Below are 24,514 nucleotides of genomic sequence, written 5' to 3' on the forward strand. Positions count from 1 at the left end.
TGTCGTGCGATTAATTTAATTTTTCTCTGCTTTTCTCAACTATTAATCTGTGCTCAGAATTAATTTTAATTAGGACCTAAAAATGAATTAACTTCTTATTTGTTAAATATCATGTGTTTATTTATTGTGCGAAAAGATCAATTTTATAATCTAAGTGTTACACGTTTGTTTATCAGATAAATCTCTAAAAGTTTGTGTATAGAGTATCACTGCTTCTTTCTCAGATGACTTGATAAGTCCTAAAACTTCTCAGGAGTAAGAAGGTAAGTAACTGTTCTCAGTAAAATTTTAATAACAATTATTCATTTACAATATTGTTCCTATATATTGACATCGCAATATACATATTACAAATATGAAACTATCAAACACTATCCTAAAGTTGCAATGCTTAAGCAATCCCATATGAATATGAAGATAAGATAATACTTAATTGAATCACAATTCAAGATACAGATGCAGTATCTACTAACAACATCACTTAAAGATCCTAAGAGCACTCCACTTAATGGTTTTAGAAATCATTCAACATTCTTTGTGACTCATTTGTTGAAGTTAAACTTGATATCAGTTATAATATCATAACTGTGAATTGATATTGGTTTACAAAGGGATCAAATAAATAATATGGTCAATCTAATTCATAAATTACCTATTGTCTCTCATGACCTATATCACCTTTATGTATATTAAAAATATGTAAGCAAAAGCCATTATTAGAACCATTGGCCCTATTTTGGCTGTACAGAAAACTTAATAAACTTATTAAAAAAAAAAGAATATAAGGCAATGTGACAAATTTTCCTCATTCCCTACCAACTAACTTTGTGGCAACAGTCAGAATAGGTGGGGTTCAAACCTTTATCCTTTTTGATTTTTCATTTTAGTCCACAATTTGAACCATTAAAATATTGAATGAAACAATTTCTTTGTAAATTATAAACTCAGCTTCAAAAATATTACAAGGACTTTGGAAAAGTAGTTGCACGAAATTCTATAATGCAGCGACTTAAAAGTCTTTATCAGCAGTGGTGTTAATCTTGAATGTTGTTTTTTTCTTTGAGTTGCTTATGAATGTTCTACTCAATATCTTGATAGTAAAGTGTTAGTTTTATGACTTGTGTGACCCTTTTATAGTCTTTTATGCAATTATATTGCAGGAGCACTTTAACATGTATGTCAGCATCACTTTCTTTTAATGCCTCAACTCAGAAACCTGTAAAAGTGAACAAAAATCCATTCTATTCTACTCTATTGAGATCTACTCCTGCAAAAATTGCATCAAAGTAGTTTTAATAGGGCAGTGGCTTGATGAGAAAGGCTGAGGGCTGGCTTTGCTGATGATATTTGGGAAGGGCCTATGTTAAGTAAAAGTAACGTCTGCAGGCAGAAATGATGATGGTGATGGTAGTTTAAGAAAAAAGAATGTATAAAGTTTATAGATTCTTATTCCCTTTGTATCATAACATACCTGCCTATCTACATTACCTTATCTCAAATGTATATAGTATAATTATTAAGTATACAGTTATCTACCTACCTACTACATATTTCATTATGGGTATAAACTAAATTGTGTTATAATAACATAGTGGACCAGCCCTGTAGAAGATTTTCAAATATCTAAGTGACTCATATTAAGTAGGTATATATGTATAAACATGTGTAATGGAAAATTAAATTTTGACAAAATTCCATAGTAAACCATTGAAACCGTGAATCAGGAATAAAATTGAATCATGTTTTATCAAATTCCCTTCAATTTAACGACAGATTTACACTAGTTAAAGTCACTAGTTAAGCTGTAACTGTGAGTTGTGGATGTGTGTCAAGTAATAATCTTTTTAACCTACTTTTGAATAGAGGAGCTTTACAGTATGTGTATGTTTACTTTTTTAACATCGTTTCTGTTTTGTACTGCTATTGAATTTTATGTTAAGTGCTGTGTTAATATATTCGATGAACCTATTTTTAATTTAAAAGCCATTTGATGCAAGTCTGATCAGTGTAAAGGTAATTTTTGTTGGGTTACCTTATCACAAGTATTGTGTGAAATTCATCAGAATAAAACAATGAGTCTCAAGGACTTCACATTTACATTTAAAATCAAAATATTTATTTTTTATTCCTATTCATTAACCTTTTACAAGTCCTTTTAATCGTCAAACACATCTACTATGCTATATTACTTTTATAAATATTAGCAAATTTTTATATATTCCTGTTATTATACAAGTCCTGTGCATTTCTGTACACTGGATTTGACCTTACAAAAATTATGTTAATATTGCAAATATATTGAGATTTGAGAGGCTACTGTAAGGATACCTACTTCCTTTTTCTCTCGAAGGGAAGTGTGGTTTTAAATTATAAATTGCGCATAAGTATTGGCCTTTTTTGTAACATAATTTTTTTTCCAATGTTTACCCCATATTAAGGTACCATAAGACATAATAATACTATGAAAATAAGCAAAGAATTTGCGGTTTCCACCTCAGTTGTCTAACTATCGAATCTTTCTAACAGTGTAATCAGCAGAGTTCAGTTTGCCAGCAAGAGTTGATATATGGGTGCCCCATTGGAGCTTTGCATCTAAGGTTATCCCCAAAAATGTGGTAGTCTCTTCTAATTTCAATATATCATTACTTATTGTTAAATTAATGATACTAGTGCTTGCAGGAGTGAGTTGCCTACCACAGCAGTGCAAATTCAACACGCTTAGATTTTTTGCATTTAAATGTAAATTATTTACAGTAAACCAGTGAGTTACCAGAGATATGGCTCTACTTACATTTTCAAAATTACCTTTTTTTCGATCGACTTTACAAATCAAAGACGTATCGTCAGAATAGTAGGTACAATATCGCAAGTATTTCGTCGAAATGTCGTAAATCGTTTAGGTATATCAAGAACATGAAAGGACCTAGAATAGCGCCTTGAAGAACACACATTAGTGAGGCTTTTCCCAATGACTTCACATTGTTCACACATACTTTTTGAATATGATCACTGAGATAATACGCAATGACACCAAGCACATTGTCTTTGCTTCCATAGTGGCACAATTTAATATTGCAGGTTTGTTGCCTGAACTGCATAAAAATAAAAATAAAACTATAATACAATCAAGATTGTTAGGGTTCCGTACCTCAAAAGGAAAAACGGAACCCTTATAGGATCACTTTGTTGTCTGTTCGTCCATCCGTCCGTCTGTCCGTCCATCCGTCCGTCTGTCCGTCTGTCGTGTCTGTCAAGAAAGACCTATAGGGTACTTCCTGTTGTCCTAGAATCATGAAATTCGACAGGTAAGTAGGTCTTATAGCACAAGTAAAGGAAAAAATTAAGTAAAAAAAACCGTGAATTAGTGGTTACATCACAAAAAAAAATTCAAAGTAAGTGAGGTATCAGGTAAAGGCCCTTCAATGTACATTCTAAAACAGATTTTTATTTATTTTTGTGCATTATTTAGTTTCTGATTTATTGAGCAAAATGTCGGAAAAATACCAGAGTACGGAACCCTCGGTGCCCGAGTCTGACTCGCACTTGGCCGGTTTTTTGTGACAGCGCAAATGGGTCGATTGTGCTAATTTAGTAACATTGACCCATTAATTATGTAGAACATTGTAGTAAAGAATTGCATTGGATTTAGGTTTTTAGAAATATATTTTTTTAAGTATATGGCAAAAAGTATCCTATAACCATTGACTTATATATCACCCTATAACCGCGTCTCTACGATGCAAGCTGTCTCTGCGACAAACATTGGTTCCGTGATAAAGCCGTAATAGACAGACAGACAGGTCACATTTGTAATATTACTATGGAATTTGTGTTTTGTATTATTAGTATGGATTTGATTTGTAAAATATACATGAGTTAATCACATACCTACTTATTTTTAGTAGTAAAAGGAAAAAGTGTACTTTCGCCAAACAAAGGCCATTGTTTTACTGAGCAAAATTCACGGTGAATTTATGTTAATGACGATATGCTTCAACCACAATAATTTATAGCATAGATATATGTTATGTTCATAGCTATTAAATGGCGTTTAAAATTCGTTCTCACTGATGAATAAGCTGGAAGATACAAAACTCTCGAGAGTAACTAGAAGAGATAGCTATCTGTTCTACTCTCCAAGCTCTAATACGACCAAAATGCGGTAGTTTTTAAGTCTTTACCTGTCTAGATGCATACGTAAAGTATCTATTTCTTTATTACATAAATAATATCATTGTTCAACCAAGATAAACCATCTTATCTGTAAAGACGTGAACAGGCACAAAGCGTCACGTTTTTTCCTAAATCTGTGGTCACGTTAGTGATCCGCAACGAAAACCAACGCTCTTCCTAGAAGTTGTAATACAAGGAACTGAAAAGTCTTCATCATGATTCACTGATCATCATTGAATGAAAGCCATCAAACTCATATAACATTCTACATTGCTGCTTCACTGAGCAACATGAAAATAATATTTCGTGGCAAACCTTCCATGGATTAAAAATAAATATGAAATGGGCTCGTTGACTCTCATTTAGTGATGATTACTGAGTTATCGAATCACCCCGCAGTACCTTGTTGATAAATAATAAGAAGTATGGAAGACGCGTACCTATATATACTACCTTTGGGTGTGACGACGACGACAGTTCATGCCGATTGCCGTCTAAAGTTGTGTGTGTTGAGGACTAGCTGAGTAGCTTATTCCCGCGACTTCGTCCACTTGGACTTTTCAAAGATCATGTTGGAATTTTTCAAAATCTTTCTTAGTGCACCCCTGGGCTACTCAAGTACTGTTTCCGTCATATTACAAACCCTACGGCCACCGGTTTAGGGATGATTTATGCTAGACCGTGCCGGGCCCGAGCCGTGCCACTTTCGAGGCACGTCCGACCGGCGACGATCCACGAGCATAAATCATCCCTTACGGCCGGTTCACACATGTCTCCGTTTTACTGTTCCGTTTTATCGTGTACGTTTTTTTTTCGTCGATGGCGTATGTAGTTGTATGAGCGACTTCACACATGGCACAGTATTCTGTATACAGTAAACAATATCGTTCCGTAAAAAAATGACATTCCGTTTTGTCATCGAATACTGGACGACGGAACAGTAAAAATATACGGATACGTAGAATTTTAACGGATAGATCCATCTTTGTAGTATAGCGGCGGTATACTGCGAGTTTTGTGTTCACACGTCGCATCCAGTAATGACGGATCCGTTGAACGTTATACGGTGCCTATGTGTGAACAGAGCATAAATTTATAACGTATCCGTTAAAAACGTACCAGTAAAACGGACTCCCATGTGTGAACGGGCCGTTACGGCCGGTTCACACATGTCTCCGTTTTACTGTTCCGTTTTATCGTGTACGTTTTTTTTTCGTTGATGGCGTATGTAGTTGTATGAGCGACTTCACACATGGCACAGTATTCTGTATACAGTAAAAAATATCGTTCCGTAAAAAAATTACATTCCGTTTTGTCATCGAATACTGGACGAACGGAAGGGAAATATACGGATACGTAGAATTTTAACGGATAGATCCATCCTTGTAGAATAGCGTCGGTATACTGCGAGTTTTCTGTTCACACATCGCATCCAGTAATGACGGATCCGTTAAACGTTATACGGTTCCTATGTGTGAACACAGCATAAATTTATGACGCATCCGTTAAAAACGTACCAGTAAAACGGACTCCCATGTGTGAACGGGCCATTAGGCTGTAAGTAAGAAACTTGTCCGTGGAGATGGCGCCTTATTGACTGTTAGGTGTCATCTCCACGGACGTGACGAGAGGATCGCGGCGATAGTCTCGCCGTGCCACCAAATTCAATATAACTCGTTGAGATTCGGCGCCATAGTCAGTAAGACATAGTACTATTTTAGATGTATTTAAAGATAATTACTCATCTGCCAAGGATTCGAACCTAACAATTCTTAGTAAGGATAGAAGAGCTATTAACCACTTTGCCAATGTGGTTCAAACTCCTGATCAGTCTTATTTTGATGATAAAAAGCTTTTAAGTAAGATTATATCATCTTAAAGTCTTATCTATGTGACATCAACAAATATACTGAACATGCATGAATCATTTAGCTAGCAAGCATTGTATACTGAGTTACTGACTTGGCAATGTAGTGTTAAAATTTGCCTGTATTTCACGAGAGGTACCTGATAATTAGACTCATTAGCTCACACTCTGTTTACATGTGAATATTCATTGAGTTTTCATACTTGGCTTGTGATGTTTAAACTGTGGAAAATCGTGTCTCCTAAACACTGTAGGTTTTAGTTTAAAGTGAGACTTTTATCAGTAGTAAGATAAATGTGTAATGCGTTTATATATAAGTGCGTATATGTGATGTGGTCCAAATGCGGAAGCGTATATGTCGACCGGAAATAAGACGACATGAAACGAGTCATAGGGAGCCGTGGGATACAGGCGGCCCAAGATCGTGGCGTGTGGAAGTCCCTACTAGAGACCTACATCTGTCCAGCAGTGGACGTCTATAGGTTGATCATTATGATGAAGATGATGACTTCAATCTGTAACACATATTGCAAAATTGAAATTTGTCTGTGATTAGATCAAACTTTACTGTATATATACTGTATATAAGCATGTTTCTAAATTCTGATTACTAAAATATTCTTAACATGAGCAACCTGTTCTCCTTTAATAGACCGTAGACCTCAGATAACTGTTATAAAAACTAATAGACTACAAATAATAATTAGCAGGCCTAAAAAATAAAATTACTTATTTAAGTAAATACTAAGTAAGATAATCAAGAAATAATAATATACTTACTAAAATATTGTCTTGTTGCAGGGTTTACGCCTAAGCATGCGGGCTACGACTTAGGTTATGCGATAAAAATGGAGGTGGTCAACATGGACGAGGGTCGATATGAACAAACAGAATGCTTACCAGGAAGCAGTGCAGACAGCGACGCCTCTAGCAGCATCTTCGAAAGCAATGACAGCAGTGAACAGATGAGCGACACAGAAAAACCCTCAGACGAAGAAGATTTAAGGGAGGATTTACAGAAAAACTTAGCCAGCTTTTATAAGTCTGATTCAAATGCATCACACACTTCAAATGACATCACAGACGATGAGGAGTTTCAAGCGACGGCACTTTGTCAATTTATGGATATATTGAACGATCTAGACGAAGTACTAGATAAGTCTTTGCTCGCGTGCCTCGACGAAGGAACGAAATCGTTCGACAGCGATGACGAGGATCTCATATGCAAAATCAATAAATGTATCGCTGATAAGGAAAATGTTTCCGAACATTCTATATCCCAAAGTAGTATAGAGGATACTACGCAAGTTATAATGGGCCCTATTGCCCACACATCACAATCGACAGAAGAAATCGATATAACACACAGCGAGTCATTGCCGCGAATACATTTTGGTCGTTCCAAGAGTTATACAGATCTGCCTAGGAGTAACAGTGAAGTTTCTGCTTTATCTTTAGAAAGGGTGAATACCTTTGATGATACTTTACGGGATTCCATGAGGAGATTGGACCCCATAGTACTGCCGGCGATAAGCACACAAGAATCATCACACGCATCATGCGAACCTCTGACTTTACCTGTTATATTATTTGTAGAACATCACGTTAATATGCGGCCGACTAGTGCGCCTATACAGCTTCAAGTTTCGGCCGCTAATGTTAGTAGCGACGGACCTTCGGGGCCACTTATTGTGGGGCGGAGGACGTTGCTTATGAATAGGGCTTTGTCTTTGCCTTCGCCTGGCGACAGCGATGTTACAGCTATCGACTGGTCGGAGCGCAATTCGAGGAATGTGGCTAGAAGTGCGAGTGGATCCAGTTCCTCGAGTGAATCGTTAATTGGTGTTGTGCCGATAACTCCCAGTGCGTTTGCTGCTTCTGAAGATAGGTAAGCATTATCAAATTCTATTTTAACAGATAATAAATCGCAACTTAAGTATGTATGTGTTCCCTACACATAAAATTTCTAAGTAGGTACATTCTTTATTAAATTGAACTGCATGTTATTATTTTACGGTCCCTGAAAAACGGATACAGTCTGTGATAACTGTCTACCCGGATGTAGGATTAGTGATAAAACTTATATTAATATACTTAATTATAACTATAGTTATAAATAAGGAAAATATTGTGTGATAAATAATAGCTAAATAACGATTATTTATAATCAATTGGCTGACCCGTCCCGCTTTGATCGGGCGGAATTTCTAAACACTCTTTCCTAGTGAAATTCCCTAAATCGGAATATAAGAATTTTCAGACTATTAGGTATATTATTATATAGAAAATTTCCATACAAAAATTGTAGACAAAACTTTCCAGACCCAGTGGTTTGTGTTTTATGTCATTAATCATTATGTTAATCAGTCAGTTTCTTCTTTTACACTCGTATTTAAATACGTAACTATAAAGATTGCATAATGTAGAAATAGTAAGATTATTATTCACCTTTTACCTTTTACACTGCTTTTGAATCTTCATAAGAATCTACCTCTTGCACTGCCGAACCAGGAGGTTCGGAATGCTCTTCTCATCGAGAAAAACTGGCCAAGTGTGAGTCAGACTCGCACACCGAGGGTTCCGTACTCGGGTATTTTTTCTGACATTTTGCAAGATAAATCAAAAACTATTATCTATGCATAAAAATAAATAAAAATCTGTTTTGCAATGTGCAGGTAAAGTAGTAACCCTTTCATATGATACCCCACTTTGTATAGTTTATCTTACTTTGAAAATTGAAACACATTTTCATTTTTTGTATGTGATGTAACCACAAATTCACGGTTTTCGGATTTTTTCCTTTACTTGTGCTATAAGACCTGCCTACCTGCCAAATTTCATGATTCTAAGTCAACCCGAAGTATCCTATAGGTTTTCTTGACAGACACGACAAACGGACAGACAGATAGACAGGCAACAAAATGGTCCTATAAGAGTTTAGTTTTTCCTTTTAAGGTATGTAACCCCAAAAACCAGTTAGAAAATACAATTGTTTCAGGAATGAAGAGAATGAAGCACCTCCTTTTGGAGTTTGGCCGCACCGGATGAGCGCAATGCTGGCCTGCCTCAGCTGCACCGTGGGCATATTTAACATCTCTCGATTTGCCATATTTAGCGTACATTTTGGAGGTAAGTTTGTTCCTCTCTAACAACTCTCTTTTGACTTCAATCATCTTCCTGTTTAATTAAACTTCACAACAGTGTAAATTAAAAATTTATAACATCCCCGACTAGTGAAGGTTACTGTAACTAGAAAATAGCTGATAACTTTCAAACGGCTGAACCGATTTTCTTGGATTATAGCTAACCGGTCAAGCCACGTTTCAAACAAAAAAAAACTAAATTAAAATCGGTTCATTAGTTTAGGAGCTGCGATGCCACAGACAAATACACAGATACACACGTCAAACTTATAACACCCCTCTTTTTGGGTCGAGGGTTACACTTTTGAAATAATAATAATTTCGTGAAGGCAATGCATGAAATAAGATTTCTCGAAATTACTCCAAATATAAAAAAATATAGTTACCTAGGCCAAAACAGTCTTTTATTTATTCTTAAAAAAATCTTTTTCCAGCAAGTTTCATCGTCCAGTTTTTTATATTATCCCTGCTAATTGGAATACCACTGTTCACTCTACACCTATGCTTGGGCCAAGTACTGGAATCCGGACCCGTAGACATGTGGAGGATATCGCCTATATTCCAAGGCGTCGGGGTGTCCTTGCTGCTAACACAAGCTGTGATCGGGATGTACAGTATAATTGGTCTGTCGTGGATTTTTGTGTACTTTCGGGACTCGTTTATAACCTCTGATGATAGATACAAATGGGCGCTACCGCACGAGTTTAGTTTTGAAGGTAAAATGTTTTTTTTAAAATACTTACTCTAAATTTTAGTGTGCTCTACAAAAATAAAATAGGCTCATGACTGGCGTTTAAAGTCACGGGGTTTGACAGTTCTAAAGTAAATTAGGTTTGTCTGTCCTTTTCTTATTACATTGGTAAGAAAAAGACGCAAATACTCTAAAATCAAAGAGTTCCCACGAAGTTGCAGCATCTAATGATGTTTGTTATAGAAGTCAAGTACTTATGAGCCCTTTCAAATAAATATTTTGATTATAACATCCTATATGTTTCGGGTACATAGACTTTGAATTTAAATTGATATTTTTAAATTCATTGAATTTAAAAATATAAATTCTCTCTTATATTATCACCTGAAGAAATACATTTATATTTCTATATTTAAATTTTTTGACTTGTAACATTGTGACATATATTTATTTTATAATTGTGACTCCAGGAGTACCTACCTATTAATGTTTAATTTTCTTTGAATATGACTGTAACTTCTTTTGCTAATTTATATATTGAATTGTTAAATTTTCTATTGATTAAAAATGATATTTTATGTACTTATTGAAAATGTATGTAAAGATAGTAAATTTTGCACGCCATGTCATGGCAGATTGTGATACGTACCTACTTAAAATTTATGTAACATCTTTTTTACTTACAATCTTGCAATAAATGAAATACTAAATTGATGGCGGAAATAATTATATATCTTGATAGGTATGTAGTTAATTTAACTTTTTACTAGATGTTTACTTCATGAGCATGTTACTGTTTCAGATATGAACCACAGAAACAGTTCAATCAGGATCCAAGAGACATTACCACAATACTTTCACGGAGAGGTGCTCCAGCGTAACTTAAACTCAAACTCCTTTGGCACAATCAAGTTTCAAGTGGCATTCAATTTGGCCGTAGTGTGGATGATTGTTTTTGTCTCTCTAAGTAAAGGACTGAGGTCATACGGCAAGGTAACTTATTTATTTCATACATAATTAAATATTTGGTTCCACCATCAGACTAAAGATAAAAACCCGACCAAGTGCGAGTCAGACTCGCGCACCGAGGGTTTCGTACTCGGGTATTTTTTCCGACATTTTGCACGATAAATCAAAATTATGATGTATAAAAATGAATAAAAATCTGTTTTAGAATGTGCAGGTAAATCCCTTTCATATGATAACCCACTTGGTATAGTTATCTTACTTTCAAAATTGAAACACCTTTTAATTTTTTTGTGTGATGTACCCAGAAATTCACGGTTTTTGGATTTATTCCTTTGCTTGTGCTATAAGACCTACCTACCTGCCAAATTTCATGATTCTAGGTCAACGAGAAGTACCCTATAGGTTTTATTGACGGTAGGTACGTACTGGAAGGTTTTGCTTCGCGCGGCATGGCTTAGCAAATAGCATGGAAACTACCCATGGCCCAAACCTCTTACAAGACCAGATTTGAACCAATTTAGTAGTAGTTTATTTCCAATCGATCCCAGGATCGCTCGAATTATAGGGCTACCGCTCACCACTCGCAGTGCGTCAAAGAGTTACTTTCTTAGTAAACTGTACTGAGGTCGTACTTCAAGGTAAAACATTATACGTAGTTTGCAATTCGTTCCGCCTAACATTAGGCAGATTGCAAATACAAGTACATTGTTGTAAATGACCTTTTCGTCAGGAAACAATAATTATTATCTTAGACTCGCAATTAGCGAGTCGTGGTTTTATAATTAGTGAAGTATTTATTAACCGACTTCCAAAAAAGGAGGAGGTTCTCAATTCGTCGGAATCTTTTTTTTTATATGTATGTTCCCCGATTACTCAAAGACCTCTGGACCGATTTGGAATTTTTTTGTTTGAAAAAACTTTGCAGGGGTCCCATATAAATTTGGTGAAGATGTGATAAATATCTTCGGAGATGGAGAACAGAACTCCTCAAAGGATAAGAGCAAATTGCTCGTGATCAGTGTAATAGCTTAGTAAACAGTAGGGTTTTAACTGGACAGTGGACATAGCATATTATTTTCAAGATTATAATTGAAACTACAAGAAATCAAATATTTGTTACTCTTTTTATCACCGTTGTAAATTGTAGAGACTTATCGAGAATATTTAAAACTACTTAGGCACTTAATACATTATTGGATTTTATATTTAAGATTAGTTTAATAAACGAGATGATGCCCGCGATTTCGTCCGCGTGTATTTAAGTTTTTCAAAAATCATGTGGGAATTCTTTGATTTTTCGGAATAGCCTATAGGGACGCAAATAGATAGCTTGCGTCCCTATAGGATTTACCAAATTGCGTCTAAATCGGTTTAGCTTGCGTTCCTATAGGATTAACGCTTAGTTGGAGGGGAAAAGGGGAATATTAGTCATGATTAAAATGACTAATATTCTTTATTTAAAAAAAAAATAAAAAATCGGTTGAACGGATGGTTCGTGGAAAGTTAACAAACGCACAAAGATATTTATTTACGTTACTCAAATATATTAATTAAATTTATAGTAAAATCTGACTACACCTATGTTAAATTACCACAAATCAAAATTTCATTTAATTAGTGAATCATTCGATCAATTCACTAACCACGAATAGAATTCATCATACTATCCACTATAAATTAATAGTAAACCGCAAACGGTTTTACCAGGCACAGTAGAAACCGTGGAAAATTAATATTGGAAAAAGTTTTGATAATAAAGCTGTGAACACATGACTGTGTCGTTGTGGTGACTTGCAACACACGCGATTGACCAATAAAGGTGAATGCACACTTATCCGGGCCGAACGCGTCGGACGAAACGAATTTTAGAATTCTCTGTATGAAATCTTATGAAACCTGGCACACTTCCGCGCACTGAAGATTTGGACGATTGGTTATATTATTATTTGGACGATTAATGTATTGTCTGCTTCTTTTACAGGCTGTATATATGCTCATATTCCTACCAATTTGCGGCACTTTAGTACTTTGTACTAAGCTTCTAACTCTGATACCGTATGATACGGTTACCAATATATTCTCTGAGACTGAATGGAGCGAATTTTTTATTAATAGTAATGTAAGTACCACTAAATTACAATATTTAAAATATTTAATAATAGAAAAAAATAATTAAGTACTATATTTAAAAAAAAATCGAAGATTGTTTATTATCTAACTACACTTGCGAGCAGTCTAATTGACTCATATTCAAAGCGTTTATGTTTGAAATTGATACTCAACATAATAACCGATACATCAAAATCTGCATATCAGAGTAGTATCAGATTTAAACTATTTTATTCCAAAAATAGGTATTTGGAGTTAATTTACTTTGTTATTTAATTGAATTAGTTGACTGAATGAATTCTTTATTGAACCACACACACAAAAATCAAAGAAACATTCAAAGGAGAAACTTAAACTAAAGGAATTAGCGTGCAAAGGCAGTCACCAATGCAAACTCTTCTAGACAACCTTTGGTAAAGTAACCGTAAATAGTTCTTTACTGATTTAATTTTTTTTTTTTTTGCTAGAGTTGGGCAGCGGCCGCTCAAGAAACGTTCCTGACTTGGGGTCTGCTCGGAGCCTGTATAATGCAGCTAACTTCACACAAGGATGCTAAGAACAAAACAAACATAATGCTACAGAAGGAAAGCGCTTGTATAGTAGCCTTCACCTTTGCAGTACTCCTGCTTGGCTCGTTCTTAGCCAATACTTGTGTACAAATATTGAAGAACCATGGATATCATTTTGTACCGAGCAGTTTTGGTAAGTGCATTTTTTTTGCAGTCTTATTCGGTGGTTGTCTCTAAAATACCGGTATTTATCAATTAATTATGTACAGGTTTGAAAAATATCAAATTGGAAACATTTTTTTTTTCTTTAGAAATCTTTGAGGGTCGGGTTTTGGGTTTGGGGTATCTGTGATATCTGTGGAGTTGCTCCAGAGGGTCTAGGTGAAACTCCCAAAGTCAATTTTATTTGCCAGAGACGTGAAAAAATTCTGTTCATAACATAATGCACAATTAAGTAAATAGTTGGAAGTTAACCCAGAACAGACTCTAACCTCCCCAATTTCACGAAGCGAGCGTTGCAAAGTAGTAACGTAACAGAGATCAAGTAGGTGAAGTTGAAAGCGAGTCTTCTGGTCCCATTAAAAAAAATTAAGAACAGTGCCCTTTTTGTTGGCACAAGGTTATAAGCTTACGCACACACAAAATAGATCCTCACATCTTTAATACCAATTTTAAATTCTAGAAACGATAAAAGCATCACAATTCCTCTGGCCGATGTCCGATCCTTTGCCTGGCAACACCGTGTCCACCCCAGTGCGGTACATGGGCCACTACGGCAGCTTGGTGGGCGTCACCGTGTGGCGCACTGGCAACAGCGCGCGCGCGCTGAGCGGCTGGCAACCCTTGCAGCTGGCCACGCAGATAGTGCCCGCGACTCTAGCCGTGCTACCTGCCAATGTGGTGAGTACATCAAGTTGGTACAGTCAACGGCCGTAATTCGTTTAGCACCTTAATGATCATATTCGCGTGGCGCGGTTATGCACATGCGTTAGGTGTGTATGGCGTGTTTATAAAAAAAGGTCATAAGGCCATAGGTTTTGATGCAATAGTTTCGCGGAAATGCTACTCGAATTCTGAGGCCGACTATACATGAGCTAGGCTATTTTAAGGTCTCCTTTAAAAATATATTTTTGGCTCGTTTTTGGAGGAGGCAAGTCGTTCCAACATTTGGTCACTGCTTAAAACTGCCCTGGAAGACAGCTTTGTACTCAAAATGAAAACACATCTATTTCCATGGTTGCAGCTGTCGCCCGCGTGGGCGGTGATCTTCTACTTCATCCTCATCATGTTCGGGTTGGCGCAGCAGCTCGCGATCTGGCACTGTGTCATCACGGGCATCATGGCCATCAACGCGCGCGCTCTGCGCGTGTGGGAGACCACCATCACCTTCCTTAGCTGCGTGTTCGGACTCGCGATGGGTCTGCTTTTATGCACTGATGCAAGTATTTTACAGTTTACTAGACTAGCGCTTGGCCGCAATCAGACTGCTAGGAAGTGTTGATGCAGCTCTGCAAGATAAAACTTACGAATTAAAATAAAGTAACAATTTTAGCCAACAATTGAACAGCAATCTTATAACCATTTTGGGGCGGAGGAACTGAATCAATTTAAGTTGTTACGAGTTACCACTAACCTTTAAATTTTATCTCCATTGAAATAAAAACCCAAGTAGAATTTCGGGAAAATATCCTTAGTTCGGTGTATTTTTATGTAATTTAGTAATTTGATGTATTCGCTTTTTCATATATGTAGTTAGGAAATACAAAAACTATTTTGGACCTTTCCTTGGAGCGTAAATAGGTTTGAAGTTGGCAGTTCTGTTCGCAGGCGGGTATAAAGATAGTTCACTTCATAGACTACGTGTGGGTGGGGTGCTGGTGGCAGTGCGTGGTGCAGGTGGCGCTGGCTATCGGCGTGTTCGTGGTGCGCGGGCGCCCCTACTCGCCCGACGTGGTGGTGGCGGCGCTGTACTCCACTAGGACGAGGCTGTCTGCTACGTTCGCTGCCTTACTGAGCTTCACGTGGACTGTGGTGTCGCCCGTGTTGTTATGTGTGAGTATTGTATTGTATTATTTTATATTAGTGACCGCTCGCGGCTTCTAAACTGAACTGGACCAGACTGGTCCAGTTCAGTTTAGTCCAATTTGGTCAAATCACTCATCGAGAAATGTGTAGAATCTGCGCATGTTTCGGATGTCCCCCAAAGTCAGTTTTTTTCTTAATGGATAGGATTACCGATATGGGTTATATTAAAAATCTAATCTGACAATATCATGTATCCATATCCATTATTAATGATTTAAAATAAAGATGAACAGATTTAAAACAATTTTTAAACTTTTGTACCTATTGCATTTAAATATCATAAATTTTTCTATAAAAATGTATGTAGCAATTGCAAATGTTCATTAAGACTAAAATTTTGACATCAATAAGCAAGTAAGTCGAAAAATAAAAACAATTTTGGTATGAATTTCGTCCTGTTGAATTCGTCTATTTTTTTCCAGGCAATATGTGTTATGGACTTCCGCGTGGGACAGCAGAGGCAAATGTATATTTGGAGAAAATCAATTGGGTAATATAATTTGACTTTGAACTTTTACAGTATCCAGCAGGAAATATTGCACATCAAACTTTAGAAAGAGGTTTCGGCTTCGTAGAGCGTTGTCTCTGTCACTCATACCTATGTGACATTTCGTCGGTCTCATCGACAGAGACAACACTACGCAACCGTTCTCTTTTTCTTTCTCTTTTTTTACTTAAAGTTCGATATGCAATATTTCTTGCTGGGTATTGTACTTATTTTGGTAACATTTTCTGCATTTGGAAGGCACTTTTAAGAGTAATAAGTACTAGCTGATATCCACAACTTCGTTCGCGTGGATATAGGTTTTTTTTTAAATCCCGTGGGAACTCATTGGTTTTCCGGGATAAAAATAGTAACCTGTGTGTTAATCCGGGGTATAATCTATCTCCATTCCAAATTTCAGCCAAATCCGTCCAGTACATTTTGCGTGAAAGAGTAACAAACATACACACATACACACAATCTTTCGCTTTTATAATATAAGTGTGATTCTGTGATACCAGTAGCCTAATTGTTTCCCAGGTACTGGCCGGTATGGTGCCGGCAAGTGGCGGTGATATTGCAACAGGGTACACTCCTATTGGTGCCGCTGGCCGCATTCGTACAGACCTGGCGATACATCTCCAAGGGACCGCCCGATATACTCGAGGTAGGTAAAGCTCCCGTCTCGTCAATAAAAACGCTGAGAGAGAGGGGGGATGTGTCAGCCCACGGATACGGAGAGAGAAAGAGAGAGAGAGAGAGCAGAAAACGCCAGCGTTCTTTTTAGAGACGGGTATACACTGAGAAGGATTCTCACCAAGTTTTTGAAGCGAAGCCTTTTAAGTCACACGTCATTGGCTGAGCATCGCCGAATTTAGTCCATATGAGGGAGCGACACACAGCTTCGCTTCTGTCGGGTGTCTCATGATAACTTGTCACTTAAAATCTCTTTATATAAATTACATTTATTATAAATATTTTATTTATAGTACCTGCATATGTTTTTATGTGTGTGATTTTTTATAAATGATAATTATTCCACGCTGCTAGAATTACTCGTCAAATGAGTGTTTGGATGACATGGTGAGCATTTATAAGGTGATAGCTTACTGGTTAAGACGTCGGCCTTCTTCCAGTCGGAGGGTCCGGGATTCGATCCCGGGTCCGGACCTCTAACTTTACGAAGCTATGTGCGTTTTAAGCAATTAAAAGTATTGTGTGGTTTAAAAGAAAAGGAAAACATCGTGGGGAAACTCGCATGTTTGAGAGATCTCCATAAAGTTCTCAAAGGCGTGTAAAATCTGCTGATCTCCACATGGCTAGCGTGGCGAACTGTGGCTAAACCCTTGTTATTCTGAGAATGCGATGGTCGATCATAAATGATATAAGGTCAGGAAAAAATCTAGTGGGATACCATACCAGGAAATCTTCGGCGTTTTATCCGCTCAAATATCAGGCGTCCCTTTTATTTCAATATGTTCCATTTCAGTGTAATTCCCTTTGCATTTTCCTGTTAAATATAAAGAATCAAAAGCTTATATGCTATGATCCGCTAAAAAAGACAAATCTGTATGGCACAACATGCAGCATGCGACATGCGACATGCACCACCCGCCCTCCCACTGCTAAGCAATTTTGTCCTTGGCCCGCTCATCTAAACTGCTATTTTCATCTAATTTGCTGATTTCTCTATTTAAAAATAAATTTGGCGCAAAAAACTGTGTGTAAACTATTGGTTAATCAATTAAATCCCTGATAACAACATTTGGAACGTCTGTCTTGATAACAACTCAAACTAAGCTTTATTTACTTTGGCATAGCGGCGGCGCGGCGGTACTTTGAGTCTCCTGTGTGTTTTAATTCAGCATACCAATTTGAACCATATATTTTATTTTATTTGGAAAACCAACAACTTAATATTATAATAGTCTTAAAATTATATAACTAGTAATAGGTTTTTATCAAAGTACATAATGCTGAGTTTTATTCCACACTGTTTATGCGTCTGTCTATAGCATAATGTACTAAGAGCCAGCGCGCGTCAAAGAGGAAAGATCAGGGCGAAGTTTAAGGGCGTCTGGCAGGGAGTTGCCGCTATACTAAGTGTCAGGCAATGCATGACGTGATTCCAAATACTATTCCGAAGATAATATAAAAAAATTAGATTTTATACTTTGACGTAAATTTTTTTACACCTGTTTTACCTGTTATCTCTCAAAACCACGATGATACAAACTTCATAGTCGCTGATCATTCCTCCCTGTGTTGGAGACAATACGCAGAGAAACTTTCAGCTTATAAAATAACGAAAGTCTGACCCGCGCTGTCTCTCTCTATATACGTATGGTCAAGCATTAAGATTTTATTTTCAGCGCGTACAAAACCTCTACCGGCCGCGTATGAACGAGGCGGGTGAGACCCTCCCTACGGCCAGCCTCACACGAGACGCGCCCACTCTCGAGCCCGCCCCGGACCCTCCTCCTAAATATACCCCGCCCCCCTCCTACTCCACCGCCACGGGCGCCAGGCTGCTCAACACATTACGACGCAGCTTCAGGACTTTGAGAAGGTAAGCCATTAGTCTGGTGTACAGGAGCAGTGTCATGTGGACTCGATTGTAACCATAAAAATCTTCCTCCAAGCGGATGTCAGGCTCTGAGCCCAGCTGGAAGTTGAATTAAGAGGCTGTTGAGGTTAATGCTTCGTTAGCGTGACTCAGGTTTCATAGTAAATGATTGGACATACCTGTGGTGCCAACTAGTAACATGCTCGTAAGTTGCTTTCGTCATAGGTCCACATTGTGTGATTGCTTTAGAATACTTTCATGCAGTGCTTTCATGTGAATGCGAGTACCGTCATGTAGTGTCTGTGTGGAACTGCCACAGTGGTGAACTGAATAGGATAAGTCCTGACTCATGAAACTGGGTTGAAACATCGATAATTTAAAATCATCGCATTAATCGTGGACGTACGTACTACGTGCCCGCTATATACATTATGTTATGTCGAAACAAATCGTAAATATCTGTGTAATGTTCAAAATAGTGCACAGCTGTTGTTGTTAAAAAATTAGTTTTTTAAATTACTGGGCTATATATGTAGCGTCAGCAAAATGAAATTTTTTATAATCGTTAACGCGACTAAATTGCTACAATTTCGTTTTCAGGATAACATCAAGTCGAACGGCATCACATCACGATGATACATCACAAATACCCATCACACTCAGCGAAAGCGTCGACCGACAATCGCGCAACAGTGGCGCCACACCATCCGTCACCATTACCGACGAAACCGACAGCACACGAACACTGTACACCAACCGACAACTCAACACCAATCATCAACTCAACACGAATCAATCACTCAATAGAAATCAACAACTCAACAGAAATCGACCGACATCATCGCGTAACTCCCTAACACTAACCCGCGACTTTTTACGAAGATCTTTCGTAAGGAAAAGCGATTCAGCCAAAAGTATACGTTCGAGTTTGCGCAGGAGTTTCAAATATGGCGGCGGTTTGACAACCAGCCACGAACATTTGGTTAGAGATGTGGAGCCTATATCTAATACTGTAGCTATGTCTGCAGTTAGTGAACCTACTTCGCATACGAGGAGTTTGGGTTCCGTTATATGAATTATTTTTGTACCGCCTATAGAATATGTAATGTAAGAATTTTGAAGGTCATTCCCCACTTCTATACACTTTCCGCGGAAAGAATTTGGTATAGCGCTCTCTGTCAGGCGAAAATCTTTGGTTTGGTTGGTGACTCAAAATACTGAGATATTTCCCCCGAGCTTTTCTTTCGATCTGAACTTAAGGCAACTGTTTTCGAAATAATTACAAACAAGTTGACCATTGATGCTGATTGGGCTTTATAAAAAAATCATAAATAGATTGATCTAATAATAGTGTCTTTCTTTTTCTTTTGGAAAATTGTGAAAGGGATGACAATACTTTTAGACCATTCTAACTAATTGAGTTTAAGTTTTACTTCAACCTGCACCAATAGGTGCTTGTTTTCAATTTATCTATTGAATTTTGCTAATTGACTATGAAATGTCCTATTAGTAGGATTTATTGTTGATTGGATTAGTTTTAGTTGACGTATGTATTAGAAATTCCGTCTCTTAAATGAATAAGAGAATAATGCGTTTCGAATGATCGAATGATTTTTTTTTGGTAATGCATCTCGCATCCATCGCGCTGGTCTGGTCGTCTTTGTGCAAGCGAGACAGCAAAACTTTCGACACAGTAAACACTGTTTGACAGCAACTGTTTTACTGTTTTACAATTAAAAAATCAACCCTCAAAAGTACTTGAATAATAATTGAATGATAAATTTTTCTTCAGTATTTATAGATTTAAAAATATTCGTGTTTTTTAGTAACAATTCAGCATCACAGATTGAATATTATTAACATTGATTATTAACTTATTAATATACTCCTACTAAACATTCCTTTAATCACACAGATTGATCAGTAGAATATTTTTTTCAATAGTTTAAGACAACAAAACTTAGGCTGGCCACACACCATTTGGTTGAGTGATTTGTACAAACTATTCAGGCAAAATCCATTATGTCTCAAGGACACAAACGTGTCCATAAGACTGAGCTAATGGCTTGAACAACTTCGTAGACGCAACTGCTCCTACGATCCTGTACGAAACCAATATAATAATATTTTGTACAGCAATAATTAATCGATAATAAGCTAATGTGTGGCTAACCTTAGGCAGCATAGACAAAACCTTGTACAAACACTATTATAATTAGCTGTATAATAAAATGTAATAATAATAATAATAATTAGAATAATCCCCTGTAATACCAACGTTTTCAACGTAATTTGTAATTTAGTGAAAGTACTGATATAAAACAGTATTTACTGGACGAGAGAATCTCAATAAAATACGTTTAGTATATATACATTTTACAAGCCATGTAAATTAGTTATAACAATTGTAGGCTCAGAGGCGGCGGAGATTTTCTACGAATAACTTAAATAATTGATGATAAATAATTCGAAAATAATTAATAAAATCGGATCAGAATTTAAAAAAAAAACGAACAAAAATCAATAGTAAGTTGGCTTTAATAGTAAGGCCTTTGGGCCTTGTAAGCGTAAGTATTCGACATAAAGGAAAGTTTTCGACCGTCTCTGTGACTATTATTACTTTTAGGTACATAAAAACAATAAATTGGAGCTTAAGATTAATTAAATATAATGAAGTGCTATTATTGTTAAGGATGCATTTTGTATGAATTAGTTTTTTTAACGTTAGCATTTAGGTACAATGTGTTCTTGTTAGTTAGTACTTAGCGCATTGTGTAATGTAGGCGTGAAAATCATAGGTTGCTATCGCCTGAGCGGTCGCTGCAAGTGCAGCATAGTATGATAAAGAACAACTCGCCAACAGTAAAATGGACTTAAATGTTGTTTTAAAGTAGTTTTTTCAGTATACCGATTTATGCTTCATGACTGTTAATTATAAGACGATAAGCGGATTTTCGTTTGGGGCGCTGGCGCTAGATATTCAAATCTTAATACAATCGACTTAAGATTAATTTTCCTCTGGCTTTATTATTTCAGTAGACACGCATTCAGTTCACAGTTGACGGCTGACGCAGAGAAGCTTGAGCTGGTACAAGCTAGACGCTCAGGCGACAGTAGCCAATGCTCCCAATAATAAAAAATAAAAATAAAATGTTTGTGTGTGTATCTGATTCTGTTGTTTTGATAATATGAATGTTAGCAAAGTTTTAACGGATTAATGCAATACACGATATAGTTATTTGATAACAATAGACAATATTTTGTATAAGTTTTCAAAAAACTAGTTACATAGATGTTAACAAAAAATAATATTATTTTTATCAACTCCCAAATAAGTGAGTAAGTGTACGTACTTAGTAATTTTTTTTTTGTTCAAAGAATAGTTGTATGGAAGATAATATGAGAGAATTTGAGTACAATGATTTTAGAGACTAAGCGATTTGTTTTATAGTTTTGTAAAACCTAGCATTTTAGATCGGATAGGTAGTTTCTCATAATACACTGATATTTCAATTTTCGAAAGTAATTATTACATTTAGAACCCTAAAAATTGATTAGTATTTATTGGATCAAAAGACAATATTTCTGGCGAAAATTAATAAATAATCAATCCTATCTGTAATCTGCTGATAATTTACTTAGCAGTGTTTTTTTGTTAAAAATTGTGTGGTCTTTGTGTTATCTCAGACTGAGAAGGGCAAGTAACTTATCGACAAATTACACATAAGATTGATTTTTGTTTCGGCGGTAAACGCACATAAGGTCCAAATAGAGTATTATTTGCTTTAAATTATGTTGGTTAAACAATTAGATTTAAATGATCTTGTCACATCACACGAAAACTAAAACTGCCATTAAATTTAGTCACATTTAAGTGTTACATGGTGGGATTTATAATGAAATGACGATTTAATAATTAGGGAAATAATTGAGAAAGCAATTATTGTTGAGCATTGTACTTTTCTTAAATTTCGGATTAAGCAGGACAGGCTCAGGAAGTTGTTTTAGTTCCTTTATGCATTTATGAATCTTTAAAATTTGGCATCTTGAAACTATTTTTAGTTCTAGTCATAACACTGCTTCCACGTAAAAAAGTATACCAACCGCACATTACAGCGCGAATTGCACGCAACGAATTTTTCAGCATACCGACGCATTCGCATGCACTTGTGAAAGTGTTAAGGCCTTTATGCCTTTGACGTCAAGGCGGCGAATGCGAAGTGTCCGTGTACTGAGTACAAGTTCGCACAACTCGACCAATTGATAGATTTTGAGTATCGTAACTCTAGCCTATAACGTCAAAATTAAAATGGACCTAATGAGTATTCAGACCCTTTTAAGAAGGCGTATTTTCAGTAGATAAATATTTATAATTTTCTCTTTGAGCGCTGGCTGCAGAAGTTTAGATTAACTTAAACCTTAAAACAAAGTACAGTAGCTGGCAGGAAACATCATCGACCTTTAGAAAGAGATTTTGGCATCGTAGAGCGTTGTCTCTGTCACTTGTACTTATGTGACGTTTTGTCGGTTTTAACGGTAGACAACGCTCTAAGATACCGCTATCTCTTTCTAAAGGTCGATATTTCCTACCGGGTACTGTAGATTAAATCAATTTTATGTTAGTGTTTCGATATTCAAAATCTATCCTCGTTGTCGAGATGTTCAAACTCGTAATAACCCTACAGTACCCATTTACAATACTGATATACGTTGATTGCAACGCGCGTAGTGTGCGACTAGATTTAGTTTGCTTTTTAACATCACATAGATTGTTTTAAATTGATTGCGCACATTTTATTCGCACATTGTGTTTTACTTTTATCGTTTTTTTATATTTACATTCCTCTAATATTTTTAATAATTCTACTACTTAATATTACATATAAATAATAAATGTTTCCTTTTTACAAAATTGTTTTATTTACTAGCTGACCCGCCCCGGTTTTGCTAGAGTCGAATTTTTGAAAACCAGCAGGTATGAGGGTTGACTTTCTTAAATTATATCTCACCAAAAATTCTTAAATGAATTAGTATGTACTCAACTGCTACTATGTGCTCACTTGAATTAGTATGTCAGATTAGTGCGTAAGAAATATTCGAATTCGATTGGAGTTTTTTATATCTGTATTTTCATTATTTAAGAAATGAACCTACTGTTTTTTCGAAGTTTCTAACCCTCAACGGTTTAGACTGCATGTAAGCGGTGCACAAATTTCCAAAAGTAAAAACTAGGTATGGTGGGTAAGTACTTGAAATAAACAAATATTAGTCAGGAAAACGTTTATTTAAAAAATATAACAGTACCAATACTAGCAAGAAAAAGTTAAAATTATTTTGCTATAATCCGCCAACAGAAAAAATCTGTATGGTCAAACATGCAGTTACAAGCTAAGCACCGCTTACCTCCCAAACCAAGCAATAAAGCCAAGTTCCCAAGCAAGCACTGCCACCACCACTCACATGCACCACCACACAAGACTTTTCCACTACTCTCGACGCACGTTTCGCCCCGACACCGGAGCATTGTAAAGTCGAAATCTCCTGAGGATGCTCAGATCCCCTGCAGCATCAGGATTGAGGAGTTGGAATCCAAATTTTTTATAAAACAATGTCGCAAAGTTCCTCTATCGATTAAAAAAGAAATGACGCAAATCGGTTCAGAAATCTCGGAGATTTCGATGTACATAGGTAGAAAAACACAACTCCCTTTTTGAGAGTCGGTTAAAAAAGTAGCCTATGTTACACCCTGGTCAATCCTCTACTTGTCTGTGAAAATCCCGTCAAAATCGGTTCAGCCGTTCCAAAGATTAGCCTTTTCAAACAGACAGACAGACAGACAGACAAAAATTTAAAAAACGTGTGATTCAGTGTTGGTATCGTTCAAATAACCGTATGAGCTTACTATGAGGTAGTTATTT

The 24,514-nt window shown here is 36.4% G+C and overlaps 2 protein-coding genes across 3 annotated transcripts in view; one reads left to right on the forward strand and one right to left on the reverse strand.

Annotated features, from left to right (window-relative positions):
• On the forward strand, positions 1-23,503 carry LOC123870086 (sodium-dependent transporter bedraggled). Of its 2 annotated transcripts, none has more exons than XM_045913253.1 (14): positions 1-263; positions 6,842-7,928; positions 9,039-9,169; positions 9,618-9,899; positions 10,677-10,867; positions 12,825-12,962; positions 13,420-13,654; positions 14,144-14,361; positions 14,705-14,899; positions 15,289-15,513; positions 15,969-16,036; positions 16,571-16,697; positions 18,403-18,599; positions 19,197-23,503. In XM_045913253.1, the coding sequence occupies exons 2-14, from the start codon at positions 6,889-6,891 to the stop codon at positions 19,669-19,671; spliced, it is 3,522 nt and encodes a 1,173-aa protein (XP_045769209.1). In that variant the 5' UTR covers positions 1-263; positions 6,842-6,888; the 3' UTR covers positions 19,672-23,503. The 2 variants fall into 2 exon arrangements, with proteins under 2 accessions (XP_045769209.1, XP_045769210.1); XM_045913254.1 differs by lacking the exon at positions 1-263 and adding an exon at positions 1,751-1,875.
• LOC123870081 overlaps positions 14,623-24,514 on the reverse strand; it is a 45,208-nt gene continuing 35,316 nt past the window's right edge. Inside the window, exons 22-23 of the mRNA XM_045913246.1 lie at positions 19,731-19,732; positions 14,623-14,635 (exon numbers count right to left, since the gene is read on the reverse strand). The gene's annotated coding sequence lies outside the window, so the exon portion shown is untranslated. The remainder of the gene's footprint in view (positions 14,636-19,730; positions 19,733-24,514) is intronic.

Source organism: Maniola jurtina, chromosome 12 (genome assembly GCF_905333055.1).
Source record: "Maniola jurtina chromosome 12, ilManJurt1.1, whole genome shotgun sequence".
Classification (NCBI taxonomy): domain Eukaryota; kingdom Metazoa; phylum Arthropoda; class Insecta; order Lepidoptera; family Nymphalidae; genus Maniola; species Maniola jurtina.